This window comes from Ictidomys tridecemlineatus, chromosome 3 (assembly GCF_052094955.1).
Source record: "Ictidomys tridecemlineatus isolate mIctTri1 chromosome 3, mIctTri1.hap1, whole genome shotgun sequence".
In the NCBI taxonomy this organism is placed as follows: domain Eukaryota; kingdom Metazoa; phylum Chordata; class Mammalia; order Rodentia; family Sciuridae; genus Ictidomys; species Ictidomys tridecemlineatus.
This window is the reverse complement of record NC_135479.1, coordinates 19,786,932-19,808,181: the sequence shown is the minus strand read 5'-3', so window position 1 is coordinate 19,808,181 and position 21,250 is coordinate 19,786,932. Positions and strand designations below refer to the sequence as shown.

At 50.4% G+C, this 21,250-nt stretch overlaps 2 protein-coding genes across 5 annotated transcripts; one reads left to right on the top strand and one right to left on the bottom strand.

Annotated features, from left to right (window-relative positions):
• Positions 1-5,990: 5,990 nt before the first annotated feature.
• On the top strand, positions 5,991-11,397 carry Tubg2 (tubulin gamma 2). Its single transcript, XM_005321887.4, has 11 exons — positions 5,991-6,276; positions 6,544-6,656; positions 6,852-7,019; positions 7,317-7,385; positions 7,796-7,875; positions 8,260-8,386; positions 9,578-9,664; positions 9,776-9,925; positions 10,335-10,487; positions 10,570-10,731; positions 11,016-11,397. Exons 1-11 carry the CDS (start codon positions 6,228-6,230, stop codon positions 11,211-11,213), a joined length of 1,356 nt encoding a protein of 451 aa, XP_005321944.1. The 5' UTR covers positions 5,991-6,227; the 3' UTR covers positions 11,214-11,397.
• Positions 11,398-12,315: 918 nt separating this feature from the next.
• Plekhh3 (pleckstrin homology, MyTH4 and FERM domain containing H3) lies at positions 12,316-21,249 on the bottom strand. 4 transcript variants are annotated; one of them, XM_005321888.3, is made up of 13 exons: positions 20,611-21,249; positions 18,582-18,637; positions 18,018-18,097; positions 17,735-17,926; positions 17,492-17,649; positions 17,266-17,386; positions 15,974-16,280; positions 15,219-15,426; positions 14,900-15,036; positions 14,488-14,620; positions 13,830-14,291; positions 13,364-13,555; positions 12,316-12,702 (listed from the first exon to the last, which is right to left on the bottom strand). In XM_005321888.3, exons 1-13 carry the CDS (start codon positions 20,770-20,772, stop codon positions 12,526-12,528), a joined length of 2,385 nt encoding a protein of 794 aa, XP_005321945.2. In that variant the 5' UTR covers positions 20,773-21,249; the 3' UTR covers positions 12,316-12,525. The 4 variants fall into 4 exon arrangements, 3 of the variants coding, with proteins under 3 accessions (XP_005321945.2, XP_005321946.2, XP_040124692.2); XM_005321889.5 differs by having other exon boundaries at positions 14,909-15,036; XM_040268758.2 differs by lacking the exon at positions 20,611-21,249 and adding an exon at positions 20,028-20,587.
• Position 21,250: the final 1 nt, after the last annotated feature.

Here is a 21,250-nt window from a genome sequence, read left to right as displayed (position 1 = left end):
ATGACCTGACTGGTGATCTTGCCTTTCCTCTTGTGTTCCTGTTCCACCCAAGCCTTCTTGTTTGGGGGCTCTTTCTGCAATGCAAGTCTGATTCTGGCCCAGTCCTGGAAGATCCTTCAGTGTCTTCTTATTCCAAGGGGCACATCTGGGACTGGTCCCTGCCAACTCCTCTAGTTCACTACTTGACACTTTCCATGTTCATCCTAAACTCAGCATGCCATCTCCCACATTTAGCTTGCACACAGCTCCCCCAAAAGCATGATGCATACTTACACACCTTCTTTTCCACATGCAATCATGAATCATGCCTATGGCTCTGTAACTTGTTTTTGTCCCCTACCATATGCTATGCCAGTGATACCTCTACTTTTTCTTTCTTTTTCCCTTTCCCCTCCCCCTCCCTCCCTCCCTTTTTCCTGTTTGTTTCTTTTCTTTTTCCCTTCCTTCCTTCCTTCCTTCCTTCCTTCCTTCCTTCCTTCCTTCCTTCCTTTCTTTCTTTCTTTCTTTCTTTCTTTCTTTCTTTCTTTCTTTCTTTCTTTCTTTCTCTCTTTCTTGTGCTGGGAATTGAACCCAGGGCCTTAAGCATGCTAGGCAAGTGCTCTTATATATATATTTTTTTAAATTAATTTATTTATTTACTTTTTGGCGGACACAATATCTTTGTTGGTATGTGGTGCTGAGGATCGAACCCGGGCCGCATGCATGCCAGGCGAGCGCGCTACCGCTTGAGCCACATCCCCAGCCCCGCTCTTATATTTTTTAACAAATGGCTATTTTGATTTTCTTCATAGGGATGATGTGATATATTTGATTACACCTTTACTAATGGGCACATAAACCTATAGGTTATTTTTCACCATTATAAACACCAACTGCAACAGATATCCTTGTATATATATCTATGCATGTCCTAGAATTTATGTAGGATAGATTTCTCAAAGTGGAATTACTGGATCAAAACAAAAATTAAAAAGGTCTGGAGATACAGCTCAGTGGTAGAGAACCCCTGGGATCAATCCTCAGTTCCACAAAAAAAAAAAAAAAGAAAAATAGTATATAGATGTAGCTTCTTTAGCACTGGAGATTATCAGTTTTTTGAATATGTGTTCATCTTTTTGCCTTAAATTTGTATTTTTCTGATTAGTGAGACTGAACCTCTTTTTATATATATTTTTGCATTTATCATGACCTGTTTATTCCCTTTACCCATTTTTGTTCTGAGTGTTTTCTCCTTGTTTCTGAGGGTTTTCTTCTTGTTGATTTGTATATTCCTCTGTTTTCTGCACTTGGTGAACTCCTATCAGGCCTTCCAGATCTGGGCAGGTGCACCCTGCCTCCAAAAAATATCCTAAATCTTTGGCCTCTCCTTGTACCGTCCTTCCCCCTTCACCAAGTTCAGTCCCCTATTCTGCACTTAGTGCTAACCTTAATGCATGTTTATTTCCTACATGAGATCATGAGCATTTTAGTCTGTTCTCTCTATTTTCCCAGCTCAAAATAGTGTGGTCCACATAGTATAGGTGCATAATAAATGAATGAAAGAGGGGGAAAGAGATGGAAGGTTAAGGGATGGTAACAGGAATGACTTTGATCAACTACATTATAAGCATGTATGAACTTGCCACAATGAAATTCACCATTTTGTATAATTAATATGCATCAATTAAAAAGAAAAAAAACTGAGCAAATGATCCACAAACAAGATTACTTTTCAACTTATTTCCTTTTCCTCATTCCTTGAAAAAGCACAGAAAAAAAAACCTAGCTTATTTTGTTCACTTCCTAACTAAAATATGAATTTAGCACAACTCCATTTACATAAAGAACTTGGGCTCTTTGCCTCCATTGTTTTAATTTTTCCTTTCCTTTAATTTTGGAAGTTAAACTCCCTGGGTCACAGGATCCCAGTCTCAAAACTAGCAGCAGCTTTAATTAGCTGTTTTTGCTTGATAAGCACACCACTTATCAAGTTCCACCCAATCCCTGAGAAACAACTTTACTTCTTCACCTCTGCAAGATACCTGAGTTCCGGACATATTGCAGGCCAGGTGTCTGGGAAAGGCCAGAAATTAAGGTGCATCCCAAAACATATTTTATTCAACCTGAGATGTCCAATAAAGCCTCCGGACATGTAATACACTTGTTAGTTTACAAATGCTACATTTATTATCAAAGGTAGACCAAGCCCTCAGACAAAGGAACACCACATTCCAGTACATTATCATAACCTGGATCAGAAAACTTGGAGCCAAGTAAATTAAAGTCAACACTCAACAATCAAGCCATGGGTAAATGAGCTTGAGACTCTGGATCCAAAACCCATGAAAAGGACCATGAACCTGGGACTTCTGGTCAACCTCAATACTCTGTAAGATCATAAATACCTGGATTTTAAATAAAATTTATTTAAAGTAACCATTTTATTTTTACCCCAAATAAGATCTTTCATCTGTAGCAGCAACCAAGCTATCCTTTAGTTCTAATTGCGTCTTGTGACAATAATAACAGCAGCTAATGTTTGTTGAGGGTTTACTGTGAGTCGGACATATGCTAAGTGCTCATACATCAACTCATTTAACTGATATCGATTGGTCAGTTCTCAGAATAAATGGAGAAAGCTTATCCTGCTAATAATTGGAAGGATTTACGGTCAGTTCTGCTAATGCACATAACCCTCTCAGTTTTCAACCCATTTCTATGAGGCTGTGGGGAGAGGCGCCTCCAGCTTGCCAGAGGTAGCTTCTTGGAGAAAACTTACACTAAAACGTCTCCAACTCTGATAAGTCCACACGTTCTAACCTGCTTCCCTATAAATGAGGATTTGCAGAAAATGTTCCCACTTCTGGCAGACTAGAAGTTGGAGTAAGGAACTGTTGTTAATCACAAGAAAGGGTGAAATTTAACTCTAGTGTTTCCCAAGTCTTTATAAACTGTTTACAGCTTATTATTTTACAGGCAGTAAAATGAGCCCTAGGAGACTCCCATGGTGAGGGGACCAGTGTACTCTCATCTCTGAAGTCACCTGGGCAGAGGAGAGATCCTGGCAAAGCCTCTGAAGATAGCCTGCCCTTAGGGAGCAGCTCCATGGGGGAAGGGAGCCTCAAGGCTAAGGAAGGAGCTCTGACTCCACCCTTCAACTTCAAAGGGAGCATCCAGTCTCTCCCTGAAAAGGCAACACCACAGGGTCCTCTTGGGGGATGCTTCAGATCTTCCTGGCCAGAGCAGGAAGAGGAGCCTAAAGGCCAGGTGGCGTGAGAGGAGACAAAAAGCTGAGGCCTGGGACGGGTCCATCAAGGGGAGAGCCAGAGCCTTTTAAAGAAGCCTAGACAATTCTGAGCAGCAGGGCCTGGAAGGCGGCCGAGTTCTCTTTTAAAAAGAGAAAGAAATGAAAACAAAAAGCCTTGTCTGAGCATGACTCTTGGCCCTAGTGCTTTCGCCAGTTCTGCAGCGTCTCCCAGAGAAAGCTCGCCGCCAGACAAGGACAGCCAGACAGACCGAGGGCGCAGAAGAGAGGCCAGAAGCCGGCCCACGTTGGAGCAGGGACATGGAATGTTCCTGGGGGTGGCGGAGGCTGCACTGACTCCTCAATAATTGGTTGGGAGACAATTGGCCATCCATATGGAAAAAATAAAGTAGATCCCTATCTCACAGCAGGCCTCCAAATAAATTCCAGATGAACTAAAGACCTACAGGGAACAAGCAAAGCTATTATGGAGATTTGGGAAGAAAACATAGAAGGATAGCTGTATAATATTTAGAGAGGGAAGAGCTCTTTAGAGAAGCTTTATGTGCAAAACATAAAGGCAAAGATGGATAACTTTATGTATATTAAAATTAAAATCATGGGCTGGGGCTATACCTTGGTGGCAGAGCACTTGCTTTTCATGTCCAAGGCCCTAGGTTTGATCCCCAGCACTGGGGGGAAAAAAATTGAAATCTTGTCTATGATGAAAAACACAATGTGCAACATGTAAAGACAAGCCATAGACTACAATGAAAATAAGTGTAGAATATCTTAAAATGTCTAAAATAAATAACCCTTACTCCCACCCTCCCACCCCCCCAAAATGGGCAAAGATTATGTGAACTTTTGTGGGTTTTTTTTTTTTTTTTTTTTTTTGGTGGTTGTTGTTTTTTGGTGCAAATAATTGGATACAGGGCCTTGGGTTTACAAAACACAGGTATTACCATTGAGCTACACCCCAGCCCTGAGCCAAGGATATCAACAGGTAATTCACAGAAGAATCCCCAGTCAGCAACAAAAGAAAAGTGAATCAGTTTTACTTGTGATCATAACTGGAAATTTCAACCATGAAATCCCACCCAGATCCATGAAATTGAAAAAAAAAATTGTCATCTAGCAACCCAAATGTAGATATGAGTATAGGGAGTCAAAGTCTATTGCTAATCAGAACCCCTAGGAGAAAAAGTGCAAAGCCTAGTACAGATGAACCTCACAATCCCCTGTAGAGGCATTCACTAACAGACAATTCCTTTGCTTATAGAAGAATAAATTGGTTTCACTCATCTGATAATATACTATAAAACAGTTAAAAGGAATGAAGCAGGACTGGATGTAATTCAGTGGTAAAGCACATGTTTAGCATGTATGAGGCCCTAAGATCAACCCCTAGAGCCACACACAAACCCATTCAAAAGAAAAAAATGGCTGACTGTGGTGGCACACACCTATAAACCTGGTGACTTAGGAGGCTAAGGCAGGACAATTGCAAGTTCAAGGACAGCCTGGGCATCTTACCAAGATCCTGTCTCAAAAATAAAAAGGCCTGGGGGTATAGTTCAGTGGTAGAGTGACTTGGGTTCAATCCCCAGTAACACAAAAGAAAAGAATGAAATAAATCTACTTGTTTAAACATAGCTAAATCACAAAAACCCTAATGGAGGATTAAAAAAAAAAAAGCAGTCTACTTTCTCTGATATTATATCTGATATACTTGTATAAAATTTCAAAACAAAAAAAATAATAAAATACAAAATCATACTTGTATGTTTCAACTTTTCTGTCACTTAAAATAAAGCAGAAATTACAATGAGATACTACTTCACAATCATAAGGATGACTATTAACAAAAATACAGAAAGCTGCAAGTGTTGGTGGGTGATGAAACTGGAACCTTTCTGCATCGCTGTGGGAATGCAAAAATTGTGCAGCAGCTGTGGAAAATAGTGACAATTCCTCAAAAAATCAGAATTATCATATGATCCAGCATTCTACTTCTGGGTATACAGCCAAAAGAACCGAAAGTAGAGAGTTGAGCAGATATTTGCTCATCCACATTTAAAGCAGCATCATTCACAATGTGGAAAAAGTAGAAAGCAACCCAAGGGTTTATTGGGGGTATGGATAAATAAAATATGATTAATGCATACAATGTTACAATGGAATATTATTCAGCCTTAAAAAGGAAAGAAATTCTGATGCAAACTATAAAATGGAGGAATCTTGGAGCATTATGCTAAGTGAAAAAAGCCAGATACAAAAGGACAAATCCTGTATGATTCATTTTAGGTACGTAGAGGAATCAAATTCATAGAAAGTAGAATGGTGATTGCCGGGGGGCTGCAGGGAGAAGGGAATAGAAAGTACAGAGCTTTAGTTTGGGAAAGTGAAGAAGTGAAAACTAGATGATGGTCATGTTCACGGAACAATGTGAATCTACTTAAGGCCACAGAACTGGATACTTACGAATGGTTAAAATGGTGAATTTTATGTTGTGTATAGTATTGTAACAGCATTAGAAAAAGAAATTTAAAATAGGAGAGTTGTCTTGAATTCAGTCCCTCGACCTAGCAGAGCCGGCAGAGTTCATCTGCATACACGGGGGTAGGGAACTCCATACTCCTGGACAGCAGCATCTGTCCAGCCGCTCCTCCCTCCCCCTCCTCCACACCCAACTGGTGACCCACCCGGCCCCCCAAAGTCTCGCCGCGCAGGCGCGGAACGGTGGACAGAAGGAGGCGTGGCCTCTGTCTGCGCCTGTGCCGAAATCCAGCTGCGACTGCTAGGGGAGAAGATGATGCCCAGGTTCGGCTCCTTGGCCCGCCGGCTGAGGAGAGGCCCACACTGCACACGCGCAGACACAGTACCCGCGTCAAAAGGCGAGGAGAGCGTGCGCTCCCCACGTCCCGCCCGCCAGGCTGCCAGGCATTCGTCTCAGCGGTGACTCCCGCCGGGCCAGGGCAGGCGCGCCCACGTCTGAGCAGCGATGCCCCGGGAGATCATCACTCTGCAGCTGGGCCAATGCGGCAACCAGAGTGAGCAAGCGAGCGCCGGGCCCCGACAGTCTCTGGTTCTGCCCCATCTGGCACCCACCAGTCCCTCTTTCCCTTCCATGAACCCCCTGCCCTACTGCGCATGATAACCTAGACCAAGAACTGCGCCTCCAGCCCTGAGCTGTGATGGCTCCCAGGCCCAGGCGTCTTGGGTCCACCCTCTCTGAGTGTGACTGCCTCTGAGCCTAACGCTGGGCTCCTCAGGCCTTATGGCTCTCGCAGACCCGGGCGTCTTCCCCCCTCCCTCAGTTGGGTTCGAGTTCTGGAAACAGCTGTGCGCGGAGCATGGTATCAGCCCCGAGGGCATCGTGGAGGAGTTCGCCACCGAGGGCACTGACCGCAAGGACGTCTTTTTCTACCAGGTGCCCCCAGCGACTTGGCCAAAGCCCACAGTGGCCCAAGGGGCCTGAAGGGAAGGGCAATGGCCTGGTACTGGGAAACCTGGTGGGCAGAGTAGCCAGGGTGGCTGGCTTGAGGAGGGAGGGTCAGTGGAGCCAGAGATGGGAGAACTTGGTTCACGCTAGCTCATTGAGCCCTTCCTGGATTCTCCATGACAGGCTGACGATGAGCATTACATCCCACGGGCAGTGCTGCTGGACCTGGAGCCCCGGGTGATCCATTCCATCCTCAACTCTCCATATGCCAAGCTCTATAACCCAGAGAACATCTACTTGTCAGAACATGGAGGAGGAGCTGGCAACAACTGGGCCAGGGGATTCTCCCAGGTGTCCATCCCGGAGACCCTTGATATTCCCATCCTGGGGCAAGGCAGGATCAAGCCACTTGGGAATTTGACCAGACTAGACTGACAATAAATAAGAGACAAATGGATACCCTGACATGACAGAAAGCTGGGAAAGGTTTATGCAAATTTTGTGCAAATCATTTGAAAACTAGCTTTTCTGGGTTAAGTACTACACTGAGGCTTTGCTTCGGGGGTGGGAACAAAGTTCCAGAGTAGAGTTCTTTATATTGACAAGAGAATCTTCAGCCTGACCCTCCCTTCCCATGTCTCTACACAGGGTGAGAAAATCCATGAAGACATCTTTGATATCATAGACCGAGAAGCAGATGGAAGTGACAGTCTAGAGGTGAGGGCCTCCCCACTGAAGAGGGCTGGGGGAAAGGTGAGGAGGTGACCTGAACAAGTTAATACAAAGGGGACAATTCAAGACCATTTTGGGGACTGGGAATGTAGTTCAGTGATAGAGCACTTGCCTAGCCTGAGGGAAGCCCTGGGTTTGATCCCCAGCAACTGGGGCAGCGGGGTTGGCATCAGATATTGGGGCATTGAAGAAAATAAGATACAGTCCTTGTTCTCAAGGAAGTCATAACCTGGGTGACATCAGCTCCTTGTGCATGGAATTGATTCAACCTGTTCAGGCTCTAAACCTTCCCAAGGAGCCTCACCCTGGATGAACACAGAAGAAACCTTGAGACACAGTGTGTTGGAAGTAGGGAATGAGCCAAGCATGAAGCCTCTCCACCTCTCCCCTTGCAGGGCTTTGTGCTGTGCCATTCCATTGCTGGAGGTACAGGTTCTGGCCTAGGCTCCTACCTTCTGGAGCGACTGAATGACAGGTAAACCTGTATTTGAGAAAACATTATCCCTAGTTCCTTAGGTACTATATTTTCATGTTTTCACTTTTTTTCTCATGAGTTGCTAGGTCTGCTAGGACCCTCTCTGCTTTGAGTAATAGGGACAAACCCACCTAGGGAATACTTTGGAAGCAATAACTGGGGGAAGAGGAGGTTAAAAGGAAGGGGAGGGAGCCTACAGGGTTTGATACTTGTGGCTTATTTTGGGATTTTGGGGGAGGCTAGTTCTACTCTTACTCCTTTTGTATAAGAACTCAATGGCAAATGAATGGTCATTATTGTCCCTAGAGGAGATTGAGAGTGGTAGTCGTGGGGTTCATCCACTTCACTATCTACCCTCCCCTTTTCCCTCTTCCTTGCCCCCAGGTATCCCAAGAAGCTGGTACAGACATACTCAGTGTTCCCCAGTCAGGATGAGATGAGTGATGTGGTGGTCCAGCCCTACAACTCACTCCTCACACTTAAGAGGCTGACCCAGAATGCAGACTGCGTGGTGAGCAAAGGAGAGCAAGTTGGGAGCATTGGCCTACCTCTGTAGGCCAGTCAGTCACCTGCACCTTGCCTTTTCCAAGTCCCTGCTCTTACAGAAAACAGATATCAACAAAGTCACAATATGTGGGCCAAATTGTGCAGTAAGGTCCCAAATTCCAGGTTGGTTTCAGTCCTTTTAGGCAGCAAGGCTCTCAACAAAGTGAGAGTACCTACCCTTATTTTGCCCACTCAGTTACTACTCATGTTTGAACTCTTAACTCAAGGATCACTTCATTAGCAAAAGCTTCAGCAACTGCCCAGTAAAGGTCAGGTTTCTTTGTGCATATTTTGGGTGTTAAATAAATGAAACAGACAAATGTTGTTTTTTGGTGCTGAAGATTGAACCCAGGGCCTTATGCATGATAAGCACATGCTCACTCTGCCTACACCCCCAGCTCGTTGTTTTATACCTAATTTCTGTCTAGGCCAGGCATGGTGGTGCACACCTGTAATCCCAGCAACAAGGAGGTTGAGGCAGGAGGACTGCAATTTCAAAGCCAGCCTCAGCAATTGCAAGGTCCTGAGCAATTTAGCAAGACTTAATTTTTGGGGGCAGAGGGGAGAAGGGAAAGGCAAGATCCATGTCTCTGGGCCCGGGAATAAGAAATAAAAAGGGCTGGAGATGTGGTTCAATGGTTAAGCACCTCTGAGTTAAATTCCCAGTACAGGGCTGGGGATGTGGCTCGACTGGCATGTGTGCGGCCCGGGTTCGATCCTCAGCACCACATACAAACAACGATGTTGTGTCCGCCGAGAACTAAAAAATAAATATTAAAAATTCTCAAAAAAAATTAAGTCATTCTGTCCATTTACAACTACAAAAAAAATTTAAAAAAAATTCCCAGTACAAAAGAAAAAATTAATACCTGTCCCATTGGACTATAAGCCCAATGACACAAAGACCATGCCTGTTTTTTTCTCTCTGGTATCTCTAGAGCCAAGCACTGTGAGTAATACCTAGGTGAACTCACATATTTGTTAACTGTCCTGCATGGTCCAAAAGTACATGATGATGCCACAAAGAAAATACTTTCCTTTTAAATTAGAAAAAGTTACTTCCTGGTTTTGGAGTTTAGTAATGGCTGAGCTATACCTTATTTCTATAACGCTTTTCTCCTCAAAAAGATGCTGTGATTCCCTTCTACGCTTCCAGGTGGTGCTGGACAATACAGCCCTTAATCGGATAGCCACAGACCGCCTCCACATCCAGAACCCATCCTTCTCCCAGATCAACCAGCTGGTGAGCCCCATCCTAGACTCCATTGGACCAGAAACCCTCATTGCTAGAAGGCCATCTGGGAAGGGAGGTCCCACATGGGCCAAAACCCATGGTGCACACCCCCATCCCCAGGTGTCCACCATCATGTCGGCCAGCACCACCACCCTGCGCTACCCCGGCTACATGAACAACGACCTCATCGGCCTCATCGCCTCGCTCATTCCCACACCACGGCTCCACTTCCTCATGACCGGTTACACCCCCCTCACTACAGACCAGTCAGTAAGAGCAGCCTTCAGTGTCCCAGGCAGGGTTGGCCTGGGCCCAGAGACACTGAACTTTGACTTTCTTTTCTCCCCTCTGCCCCAAAATTACCCTTTGCAGCCCCCCAAGGCTCTTGCTCAGAGACTGGCAGGAAGCAGGCCACTTGCCTACTGACTTGTGTCCCCCTTCCCTCAGTCTTGGCTCCTGCGGGCATGGGAATGAATGGGGTTGGCTTCTGCTCCTGCACAGGGGCATGAGTTTGCTAAGAGCCTACTCCTGCCTCAGAGTCTCGGGGTAGATCTGAACTTAGAGACATTGTTCACAGATATATCACAGTATCCTGAGTTGGATGGGGACATGTGTTGGCTCCTCTTTTGGACTATGCCTTAAATGCCAGCCTGGTCTCTGTGACCCACTTTCCCCTCAGGTGGCCAGTGTGAGGAAGACCACAGTCCTGGATGTCATGAGGCGGCTGCTGCAGCCCAAGAACGTGATGGTGTCCACAGGCCGGGACCGCCAGACCAACCACTGCTACATCGCCATCCTCAACATCATCCAGGGAGAGGTGGACCCCACCCAGGTAAGTGAGGCCTCTTTGCCCTGACCCCTGAACCCACAGGGTAGAGGAGTGGCCACCATCACCGCTCCCATACCCACCTCAGGTCCACAAGAGCCTGCAGAGAATCCGTGAACGGAAGTTGGCCAACTTTATCCCCTGGGGCCCAGCCAGCATCCAGGTGGCCCTGTCGAGGAAGTCTCCCTACCTGCCCTCAGCCCACCGGGTCAGTGGGCTCATGATGGCCAACCACACCAGTATCTCCTCGGTGAGTCCAGTCACTTCTTACCAGTGTCTATCTACCTTCATCAAATTCTTCCAGTCCTTTCCTTTTTGTTTTTCCTTTTGGCAGTACCTAGATTTGAACTACTTTTTATTTTTGAGACAGGGTCTCACTAAGTTGCCCTGGCTGGCCTTGAATCTGTGGTCCTCCTGTCTACAGCCTCCCAAGTAGCTGGGATTATATGCATGTGACACTGTACCTAGCTCCCCAGTCTGTTCCTATTTCAATCTTATACTAGCACCCATTCTGAAGATTTCCTTCTTTTTCAGCTCTTTGAAAGTTCCTGCCAGCAGTATGACAAGCTATGGAAACGGGGGGCCTTCCTGGAGCAGTTCCGCAAAGAGGACATCTTCAAGGACAATTTTGATGAGATGGACAGGTCCAGGGAGGTTGTTCAGGAGCTCATTGATGAGTACCATGCAGCCACACGGCCAGACTATATCTCCTGGGGCACCCAGGAGCAGTGATTTTCCTCTCTGCTCTTCCCCCATGTACAGGAAGCACAGCCACCACCATGACTGGTCCCTCTGATCCAACTTTACCTTACTGGATTCCTCTCCTCCCCAGAAACTGGTTCAACTTCCTCCCTTCCATTCCTGACCCTTGATATGCTTGTTCAGTTCAAATAAAGTTATAAAGCTTGGAGATGAATATAGTCAGGGCTAGATCTGTCACTATGGGGGATGGGATCTTCAGTTTTCTGGTGAGTCTTGGTAAGGTTGCCTTCATTTCCTCTAACTTCTTCCTACCTAGTCCAGGTCTTAGTATGTCTGTTTCTATTGAGGTTCCTTGCCTTGAACCAGGCTGTTATACTGAAGTTGGCCAACTTCATCCCCTGGAGCCCAACCACCTTTCAAGTAGAGAGGGTTAATGAGGTCTGCTGTCTCCTTAGTGTGTAAGTTCCTGCTTCAGGTTGAATCAATGCTGATCCAGTCTCCTCCATTCAGCAAAGAGGATGTGGGGATCTATGAAAGTAGGGCCTATTTCATTCTGAGCAGGTCAGAAAAGCTGGAACTCTGGATGCCCAGGGCCATCAGAATCTCAGGAACTCAACCCAGTTCAACCCAATGTGATAAGCAGGACAGAACTTAGGAGTAGGCTGTACTCATCCTGAGTTCTTTTTCTGTGCCAGAGGAATGTTTGGGTCTATATCCTGCCTCAAGCTTCTCTCTATTTCAAGCCCAAAGCAATAAGCAGAACAAAGATGAAACCAAACAGGATCAGAAGCTGGACACCAGGGTAGAATATGGGCAGAGACAGTCTTAATGACTCACTGCCCTCCAGCTTCAGGGATACCATGGGGCCACCCCTTTGCCACTGGATAGAGAAGAGAGGGTGAGTAATTGCCAGCTTCCAATTCTGTCTTCTTGCCTGCCCCGCCCATTACTCTATAGCAGCAAACTGGCTAAGAGAAGGTTAAATCCAGAAGGTCAAGGAGGGTGGAGCTCTATGGTGTCCAGACTCCCTTCAGTGTCTGGTAAAACCCCCAGAGTGTGGGTGTCCCCAGGGGTGGAGCTGTGAGCTATGGAGCTCCAACTTGTCCCATTGAAAACACTCCCACAAGAAGGGTTTGTGTAAATAAGGATTTTTTTTTTTTGCTTCTCTTCTACAAATAAATTAAGAAACAAACTATAAAATTGTCCACACCCATTTCAGACCTTGGGTGTGGGGTCTATGCCCTGTCCCTGCAGGGCCAAAAGGGTCCATGGTCTCCTCAAATCTCAGAGTAGTCCTGGCCCAGGCTGGAGGGAAGAGGGGAGTCATGACCTCTTGGCAGGCTCAGTCCTGCAGCTGCCCCAAGAAGCCAGACTGTCCCTGGGGCTCATCCAGGCCTTGGTGCTGGCTGGGAGGGGAGGTGTCTGGCAGGTCTTGGCATGGAGGAGCAGAGCTGCCGCAGGGCCTCTCGGGGGAGGGGTTGGCCAAGTAGGCATTCACCAGCTGCATGATCTCTTCCACCTAAGAGAGAGCAGAGGTCAATGCACAACAGGAGCCACTAGGTTCTCTTCTTTCAATTCAGGCTCTAGGACTCCAGCTTCTCTACCAGAGTCCTTCAGGTTCTGGCTCCTGACAACCTTACCCATCCTCACCATCCTACTAGGAATTGAGCCCAGGGGAGTTTTACCACTAAGCTATATCCCCACCCCTTAAGTTTTTGAGATAGGGCATCACTAAATTGCTGAGGCTGGCCTCAAACTAATGATCCTCCTGTCTCAGCCTCCGGAGTCTCTGGGATTACAAGTGTGCACCCCTGTGCCCAAATCATTCTTGTTTCTTTCTGCTCCTCTATCATGCCAAGTATACTTTCCTCTCTTGGCTTTTGTACTTACAATTCCCTTTATCTGGAATGCTATTCCCCTAGATTTTCCTATGGCTAACTTATGTCATCCTCTTTGAGAATCTGGCTCTGACTACCTAATGCTTGGCCCCTACAGTTACTTCCCATCATACTACTCTTTCCTTCTAGCTTAATGATCTTTGATTACTTGTTGATTGTCTGATTCCCACACTCTAAGCTCCTAGGAGCTTGTCTTTGATCATAGCTGGCTTCCCAGTGCCTAGAGCTGTACCCATGATTGATGGTCCATAGATTGTTCTATGCTTGCCTCTTCCTACTCACCTGGGGACTCTGCAGGAGGAGCTGACTCTCGCCTACCCTCAATGCTAGGGTTTGGGGACCCATTAGCTGGCAGGCGGCCACATGACCATAGCTGACACTGTGGATGGGTTCTGTCTCACCAGGCCGGGAGAGGGACATGGTCTTGGCTCCCAGACCCAGGCATAGCTTCTGTGGAGCACCTCCACCAGGTTCCTGCAGACAGATAGGCAGAGTCAGGGGGGAAGGAGAGGACAGCATTCTTTTTGGTAGGGGAAAACGGTTGTGAGCAGGGAGTTCCCTGATCCCTCTATGATACACAGTGAAGTATGAAGGGGGCTAGAGTCCAGGAGGTGCAAGCCCTCTAGGGCTGGTGTCTCCTGGGATTTGGAAGTAGGAAGTGAAGTGACCCACAGTGGGGGCCTATGGCTCTGGGGCAAAGGTGTGGGGCTTGGGCCTCCAGAGTCCCCTTCTCCCTTCTCCCCCTCACCGTGCTCAGCTCCAGAACGTCATACCGAGCAGCGCCGAACCCCGGACACTGCGCCGCCAGAGCCAGGTAGGCAGCCATGGCCTCAGCTCGGCCCATGCCCCGTAACCGCTTCCAGCCGCCCAGCACAGCAGCAGCGGTGCGGGCGCCTCCGCCTCCTCCCTCCGGGGCTGCGCTTCCCGCTGTGCGGCAGGCCCCACTGCGTCGAGCCCGCTCCGCCCGCCTCTTGGCCAGGCTGGGGCTCCAGAGTGCCCCGGCCAGCAGGGCGGCTGAGGGCGGCGGCCTGGGAGTTGGGCGGGGCTGAACTTCGCACGGCGGGATGGGGGGCGGCAGCAGGCGGTCTAGGCGAGGCAGGGGCACCCGCGGGGAGAAGTCTCGGTGCAGGCTCTGCAGGCGCAGCGCCGCCAGGGCGCGCAGCGTGTCGTCGGGCGGTGGCGGCCGGCCGCGCAACAGCAGAGCGTGAGCCTGCAAGGAAGGCACCGGGCGTCAGCCAGCAGTGGCAACTATACTGTCGCGAATACACCTCGGAGGGCGGAGCCTGAGAAGTTAAGGGTTTGGGGACAGTCTACCGTGGGGTTACCAGAACGTTTAATTGAAATGGCCTAGAAAGAGATCAGGCATAGATGGTATATTCCGAGGCGTGAATGTCGGAGATCCTCACCTGCTCAAAGAGGAAAGGCAGTTCGTGACCGTCTGGGGATAGTCCCTCAGGATGCAGAGGTCCGTGAAGACGCAGACACAGTCTCCACCCAGAGTCCAGCGAGTCTTCCAGTCCGGCTTCCTCTGAGGCTAAACTGCAGAAGAAAAAAGAACACGAGGCAATGGGGAAGCAGGGCCCAGCAGAATGCTGGCGACTTGGGAAAGGGGCAGGGCAAGTGTGGGGGCGTGGCCATATGTTTTGGGGGAGGGCCAAGAGTGGCCCGCAGAGGTGAGTTTATAAGTCAGATTACACACACTGCGGATAGGGAGTCTGTCTGTAACTTAGAACAAATGCTAAGTGCTCAATAAATGTTTGCTTAGTGATTTAAGCTGGGGAGACGGGTTAATAGAACAGTTCTGGGCTGGACATTTACTTCTCAAACCTGGTGAGCACGTCGGCCACGAGGGTCCCCCCAGCCAGCGCTCGTTCCTGGGCGCCGCGCTGTTCGTACAACGCAAAGACGTTGCGGCTCCGGGCCAAACCCAGCCGCCCCACCAGCTCTCGAGCCACCTAGAAGGAAGAGAGGAAGAGGGTCTTGTCTGGATCCTCAGGCATACGGATCCAACTGACACCACCATTATCCCACTTATAGAAATAAGGAATCAGAGACTAGGACCAACCCAGGGTTCAGGAGAAGCAGGTATGAGAACTTAGAAGGAAGGGTTGGGGATACCCTGGACCTTTGGCCTCACCTCCCCTGCTGTTGTGTGAGAGTCAATGGCCACAGAGCAGGCACCAGCCCCTGGACAGTGCACCGTGCACAACAGCTCCTGTCGTTGGCTCAGTGCGGAAATCTCTGCCAGCGATGGCACCAGCTCTCTGCCTCGCGTCCGGCCCAGAGCTTTCCTGATGAAGCGCGCATATTCCGCTAGTTCCGAGTCCGGCAGTGCCTGCTCAGTCCTGTATTAGGAGGAATCACAGGATCAGTGCTCCAAGGGCTTTCCTCCTCCTCTTATTCCTCCTCCCACCCTCTTCCCTTCTTGTATTAATATTTTATTTCAACTAGTAAAACTCTTTCCCTCCAATTCAAGTTTCTTGAAGGCAGCCTATTTCCGGGCCTTTGCATGGAGCTAAATTAAATTACTTTCGGATGTCTTCTGGCAGCTTTCTCCCAACTGTCCCCACCCACTTCCGAAAATCTCCTGATCTTCCCCGCTGAAATCCAAAATTGAACCACATTACTGTGCTTTCCTAAGCCCTGGTACTGGTCTGCATAACTGAAGAAAAGTAGACTTTTTATAATTCCTCTGCCCAAAGGGGGTGCCTTATTGTAATTCATTTGCTCACCAATGGTTTATGATCTTGCAATTCCTACAAAAGCACGGGATTTATCCCTTCTCTGCATCTAGGTTCTCCATCTGTTGCAAAGGCCTTGCAAAGGCCTTTAGTTCTCTCCCAGCCCTGAAACTCCTTTGCCTTGGCCTTACACATTTTTCTTTCTTCTCACCTCTCCAAATGCCCTAGGAGGTGCCCCCGAACAGCTCCCCCAGGCCGGAAGGTGCAGCTCATGCAGGTGAGGAGCTGCCAGTACCGCAGGGTTGCAGGGTCTTGGGTAGCAGGGAGCCCAGGAGGACCTGCAGGGCCTGAGGTCTGCTTAGCCAGCTGCAGGAAGAGTTCATCCCGGAGTGCAGGCAGGTCCCGACAGGTTTGGAGCACACCCTGCATCAGGGGCCCAGGGCGCCTTGCCCCCTCCAGTGCCTGGAGCGCAAGGAACAGCCTTACCGCCTCCTCTCTCAAGGGTGCATAGCCAGGACCTGTGGGAGGGTGGGGGTGGAGGGACGGTTTGGAGAGGGGACACAGAGGTGCACCCTGGGAGGAAGGTGCAAACCAGGGAAAGGTCAGGAGTATAATGGGAACGGGGGTGGCAAGAAGGGGAGGGTACGAATGACAGGAAGAGTGAAGGGAAAGCAATGGTCCCACAAAGCCAAACTTTCAACCCTTGCCTCCCAGGAATCCTCTCTCCTTATCCTCCTAAACCTGGACCTGTTGGAAAGTGAGACCATAGCAGGCAATCAGGGCCAGTTGTTACCCCTGCCAGGAAGGTAGGAGGGTTCCCAAGAGGTCTCACCAGTATGGTAGAGAGAAAGACTAAGGGAAGTAGGTTTAAACCCCAGATTCTGTAACTGGGATAGAACAGGCTGATCTGGGAGTTAGAAAACCAGAGTTCTTCAGAATCCCAGCTCCCCTAAACCTCTAGCTTTAGTACCCAGACTAGTCACTACACCCTTTTGGGGAGAGATATAGCTGGATGAGGCAAGCACATTCTCCCCAAAAGGTGTTTTTTTCTACCACGCAATAAGGTAATATGACATGTTATTAAGACCATGTTTTTTTTAATTTAATTAGTTATTAATGGACCTTTATTTATTTGCTTATATGTGGTGCTGAGAATTGAGCCCAGTGCCTCACACATGCTAGGCAAGCGCTCTACTACTGAGCCACAACTCCAGATCAAGACCATGATTTTAAAAATAGAAGAGAAAGGATAAAAATCCCAGAAGGAACATTAATGGTTAGAATGAGATCTTTTAGAGAAATAGTCACTCACGACCATTTTTTTTCCTGTTCTGCTTTCCCTCCCTTCCACTCTTATCAGCTTAGTTTCACCTTCATCCTTTGAAAAGTGTAGATCTCGGTAGAGCCCTTGAAGACTTAAGTCCCTGCCAATTAAGGCATTCAGATTCTTATTTGTGATCTACCTCATCCCATCCAAAAAAGCTGGGCCGTAGGACCACTCACCTGGGGCACTGACTCCATAGGGCAGGGGCAGAAGTGGGGCATACAAGGCTCCACTGGTATGCCTCAGAATCGGGTTCCGACGGTAGATGAGGGCCACCGCCTCTGGATCCCCGCAACTCTCCTAGATACCAGGAAGAGGGTCACCTGATGGGGAAGGGAGTTCCCTGTGCCAAGAAAGCTTTAAGTTAACCACCCTCCAGGCTCTTAGTTGAGTCCCCTCTCTCACCTGTATGTCCCTGAGCAATAGCTGGGTGGGGGTCTCTAGCGGAGCCTTTGAGGAGATCACTTCGCGCAAGGCTACCCCCCAGCGCTCAGCCTCTGCCTGGCGGGGGGAGCAGAGGCGGACGCTGTGTTTCCGGCCAGACACAGTCACTGACCACAGACCTGTTGGAAAGTGAGACCATGGCGGGCAATCAGGGCCAGTTGTCACCCCTGCCAGGAAGGTAGGAGGGTTCCCAAGAGGTCTCACCAGTCTCCTTGGGCCTGCGCTCTGGGCCAGTGACTGAGCACAGGCTGGTGAGTACAAGGCTCCCGAGGCGCCGAGCACCCTTCCCATTGCTGCTGAAGTGGTCCAGAGAATCTCGAGTGAGCACGAACCAGGCTCGGCGAGGGGGCAGCCATGGCCGTGCCCCTCCTCCGCGGGGCTCGCGATACAGCCAACCTGGGAAGACAAAGGAGGATGAGGCGCCAGTCCAAGGAGACATTATCCTCTACAACTGGGGGCCTCCGGAGTGCCCTGAGGGAGTCCCCACCTTTCACAACGATGTCAGGGTCATCCTCCGGCAGACCCTTTTCGGGAATGAGGCTCCAAGTCTCCTCCCAGCTCTGCAGCCTGGGTCAGAAAGGAAAAGTTGAGTGAAGCTGCGAGACCTCCACTCCGCCTCTAGGGGGCTTCTCTGTAGGGGCTCCCCAGGCTGCGCTGGGTGCTTGCTCCTAAACTGGGCACCCCTCCTCCAGGCTGTGGGAACCGCAGGGCCGTTCTGACCTTGCACCAGAAATAGCCAGGACCCCCCCCCACCTTCCTCCCCACGCCCCCAGACTGGACCGCCCCCGGGACCCCGGCCAAACCACAGCGTCCGGCAGCATTGGGCCTCTCCCTTATTGCACAACCCCGTGAGGGAAGACCACAAGGATGCGGGTCCCAGGAACCAGCTGGGGTCTCAAAACTAAGAATGGGGCCGGGATTGTGGCTTAGTGGTAGAGTGCTTGCCTAGCACGTGTGAAGCACTGGGTTCAATCCTCAGCACCTCGTAATAAATAAAATAAAGTTAAGAAGAAACAACAACAACAACCAAGAATGAAGAGGTGAAACTCACCTGTCAGAGACTGCAGCGCTCCTCACAGGCTGAGTCAGTGTTACATCCAGGGGACTCTGGGGAGATAGGCAAGGAAACTCAGCATCAGAGCCCTCCCTGCCCAATTCTAAGACAGCGCTCAGGGGGTGGAGGAAGAAGTCAAGGAGTTAGGTAGTGACTGAGCTGAATGACCAGGAGCTGCTCTACCCGGGGTGTCTTTGCAAACAAACTCTACAGACCAGCCCAGAGCTAAGAAGCCAAAGCTTCGGCCTTTCCCCTTACCCTTTGAAGATGCAAAGAGGTCTGATAGGGTGGAAAGAGTCCTGGGCAGGGAGTCAGGAGACCTGGGATCTAATAGTGGCTGGATCACTAACTCACTGTGTCAAGTCCGCTTCCCTCTCTGTGCACACATTTCCTCATCTTTGAAACACCAGAAGTGGACCAAGTCCCTTCTCCCTTTGGCAGCCTGGAAGGCACTCCTTCCTCCTCATTTTTCCTTCACCCCTTCTACCTTGCTGGCCAGGGGAAGGCATGTGGTGGGCACGGAGATGAATGTAGGGAATTTAAAAGCTTGGTACATTCACCCGCAAAAACACTCCTGAGATTCAGGGGACAGCAGAGACCCTACCTCTTTGCTGGGGTTCAGAAAGGCAGGCCAGGCTGAAAAATAGCGCACACTTTCCAGGCCAGGTGTGGTTTGAGATTTTGTCCTTCTCTCACTACATCCCTATTGGAACTTCAAGTATAGACTGGGGTCTGAGAGAGCCTCCTGGAACTTCAAGTGTAGACTGGGTTCTGAGAGAGCCTCAAACCCAACCCAAAGCCAAGCCAGGCAGGAACTGTGCCATAGTCCCACTGTGCCCAGACTGCTAGACAGCCAGGAGTGGGGAGGAGGGGAAGGGAGACAAGGGACACCTGTCCCCAAGCTTCGAGGAGGAGGGGGTGGAGGTAAAGCATGAAGGAGGCAATGGCTTGGTTGACAGAGCAGACCCTGCCCAGGTTGGAAGCTTGCGGGTCGCCTGAGTACTCTCCCTTCCCTGGAAACACATTCACCTATTTTCTGGAGGGTCTGAGCAGAGCTTTCAGCCACAGCACCAGAGGGGCAGGTACTAATCACCCTTTTAGACCAACCCTGGTAATCGCAGTCCCCTGCTTCCCTCCCCCCCTCTATATTTATCTGCCCTCTGCCTCGCCAGGTGCTGGCGCAGGCTCCACTAGCACCCCGCCCCACCCGGGCACTGAGCCACAGAGCCTGCTGGGGACCCCTGAGGGGGGATGGGAGCCTGACCCAGGCCACAGCACATAAGAGTCTGATTGCCAGAGTATAGAAGCATGGGAAAGGGCACGACATCAGGGATGGAGGTCTGCCACATCAATCGTGCCTCAGGTACCCAAAGGGGAGATCTGAAAAAACCCAGCAACCAAGTGTTCCCGACTGTCCCCTCAGGGACTTCCCAGGAGCCTCACCAGGGAAGGCCGAAAGTTCTGTCCTGAGTGGCAGGGTAATGACGAGAGGTCCTCAAAGGGCCACAGCCCCCAGCTCTCTGTCCGTGCGGTCCTCACCGCGGACCCCAATCCTAGGATGCCTTCTCCCCCTCGCCCAGATCCCGGTGGAGGAAGCTCCCGCATCTGGCCCCAGTGCTCACCAACTTGGAGCAGAGGGGACCCAGGCGTTCGAGCCGCCCAGCCGGCCTCGCCACATTCTTTGGCGCTGGCGGAGGCGGAAGGAGACGGGATGGGACGCGAGCCCGACAGGGAAGGGAGAGGCAGAGGCAAGGCCAGGTCGCGCCACGCGTGACGCCTCCCCTGCCTCAGGGCGCCCAGCAGGTGGACAGCGCCCAGTGTGCGGCGCTAGGCCCACAGGCACATCCCAAGTCGGGCTGCTCCTTGAGCTCCTGGGGGCTCTGGGCTCCAAGCAACAATCTCTCCCACATCCCCAGTTTGCTAAGAGTGCGGCAGCGTTTGGCTGGAGTCTGGAGTGGGATCAGGCGTGACTGCCGGTTGTAGTGAGAGTGATTGAGACAAGACTCTAAATCCCCCCGGGACTTACCCTCCCGCCGCCCGCTGGACTCGGGGTCCGTAGCTCAAAGGTCTCCTCGTCTTCGTCCTCGTCCCCGTCCCCGCTAAGCTCGCCGTCACCATAGTCCCGGTGCAGAAGAGTGAAGCCTCGACGGCAGCAGAGGAGCCACCACAACCCCCCCGGGAGAGGCATCCGGGCGAGCAGACGGGGGATGGGGGCCCAGGCAGCCGAGGCCAAGCAGCAGGGGATCGGAGAAACTGGCGGGGCTCCGACCCAAACGGGAGAAAGATGAGGCGGGAGGAGGAGGTGGGAGAGAGGGGACAGGGAGGAGGCAATGTCTAGGGCTAGGGTGCTAGGGGACGCAGGCTAGAGCCTGCGATGGGCTCAACGTCTGGGCCCCTGTAGGGGGAGGGGGGAAAGGAGTCCAGGGCCTGGGGGGAACAGGGAGCAATGTCCGGAGCTGGGAAGTAGTGTCCGTTGTAGTGTCCAGCCCTGTGGGGGGCAGTGTCCGGTGCAGTGTCGAGGTGGGCAGTTGTCCAAGCTCCAGGGAGGGTCGTGTCCGGTAGGGCGTCCGGTGGCCGGGGCCCCGGCGGCGCGCGCTGCGCTCCCTGCAGCCCCGGGACTGGCGCGCTGGGGGCGCGAGCACAGCTCCCGGACCCCGCCTCCCCAG

Excerpts from the sequence above, each read along its gene's own strand:
- Plekhh3 (XM_005321888.3), bottom strand. The coding sequence starts at position 20,772 with ATGCCTCTCCCGGGGGGGTTGTGGTGGCTCCTCTGCTGCCGTCGAGGC. Across the intron at positions 14,621-14,899 it reads GTGCTCACCAGGTTTGAGAA|TTTAGCCTCAGAGGAAGCCG; the intron begins GTAAATGTCCAG and ends TTTCTTCTGCAG. Across the intron at positions 14,292-14,487 it reads TGCCTTTCCTCTTTGAGCAG|GCTCACGCTCTGCTGTTGCG; the intron begins GTGAGGATCTCC and ends CCTTCCTTGCAG.
- Tubg2 (XM_005321887.4), top strand. The coding sequence starts at position 6,228 with ATGCCCCGGGAGATCATCACTCTGCAGCTGGGCCAATGCGGCAACCAG. Across the intron at positions 10,488-10,569 it reads GAGAGGTGGACCCCACCCAG|GTCCACAAGAGCCTGCAGAG; the intron begins GTAAGTGAGGCC and ends TACCCACCTCAG. Across the intron at positions 10,732-11,015 it reads ACCACACCAGTATCTCCTCG|CTCTTTGAAAGTTCCTGCCA; the intron begins GTGAGTCCAGTC and ends CTTCTTTTTCAG.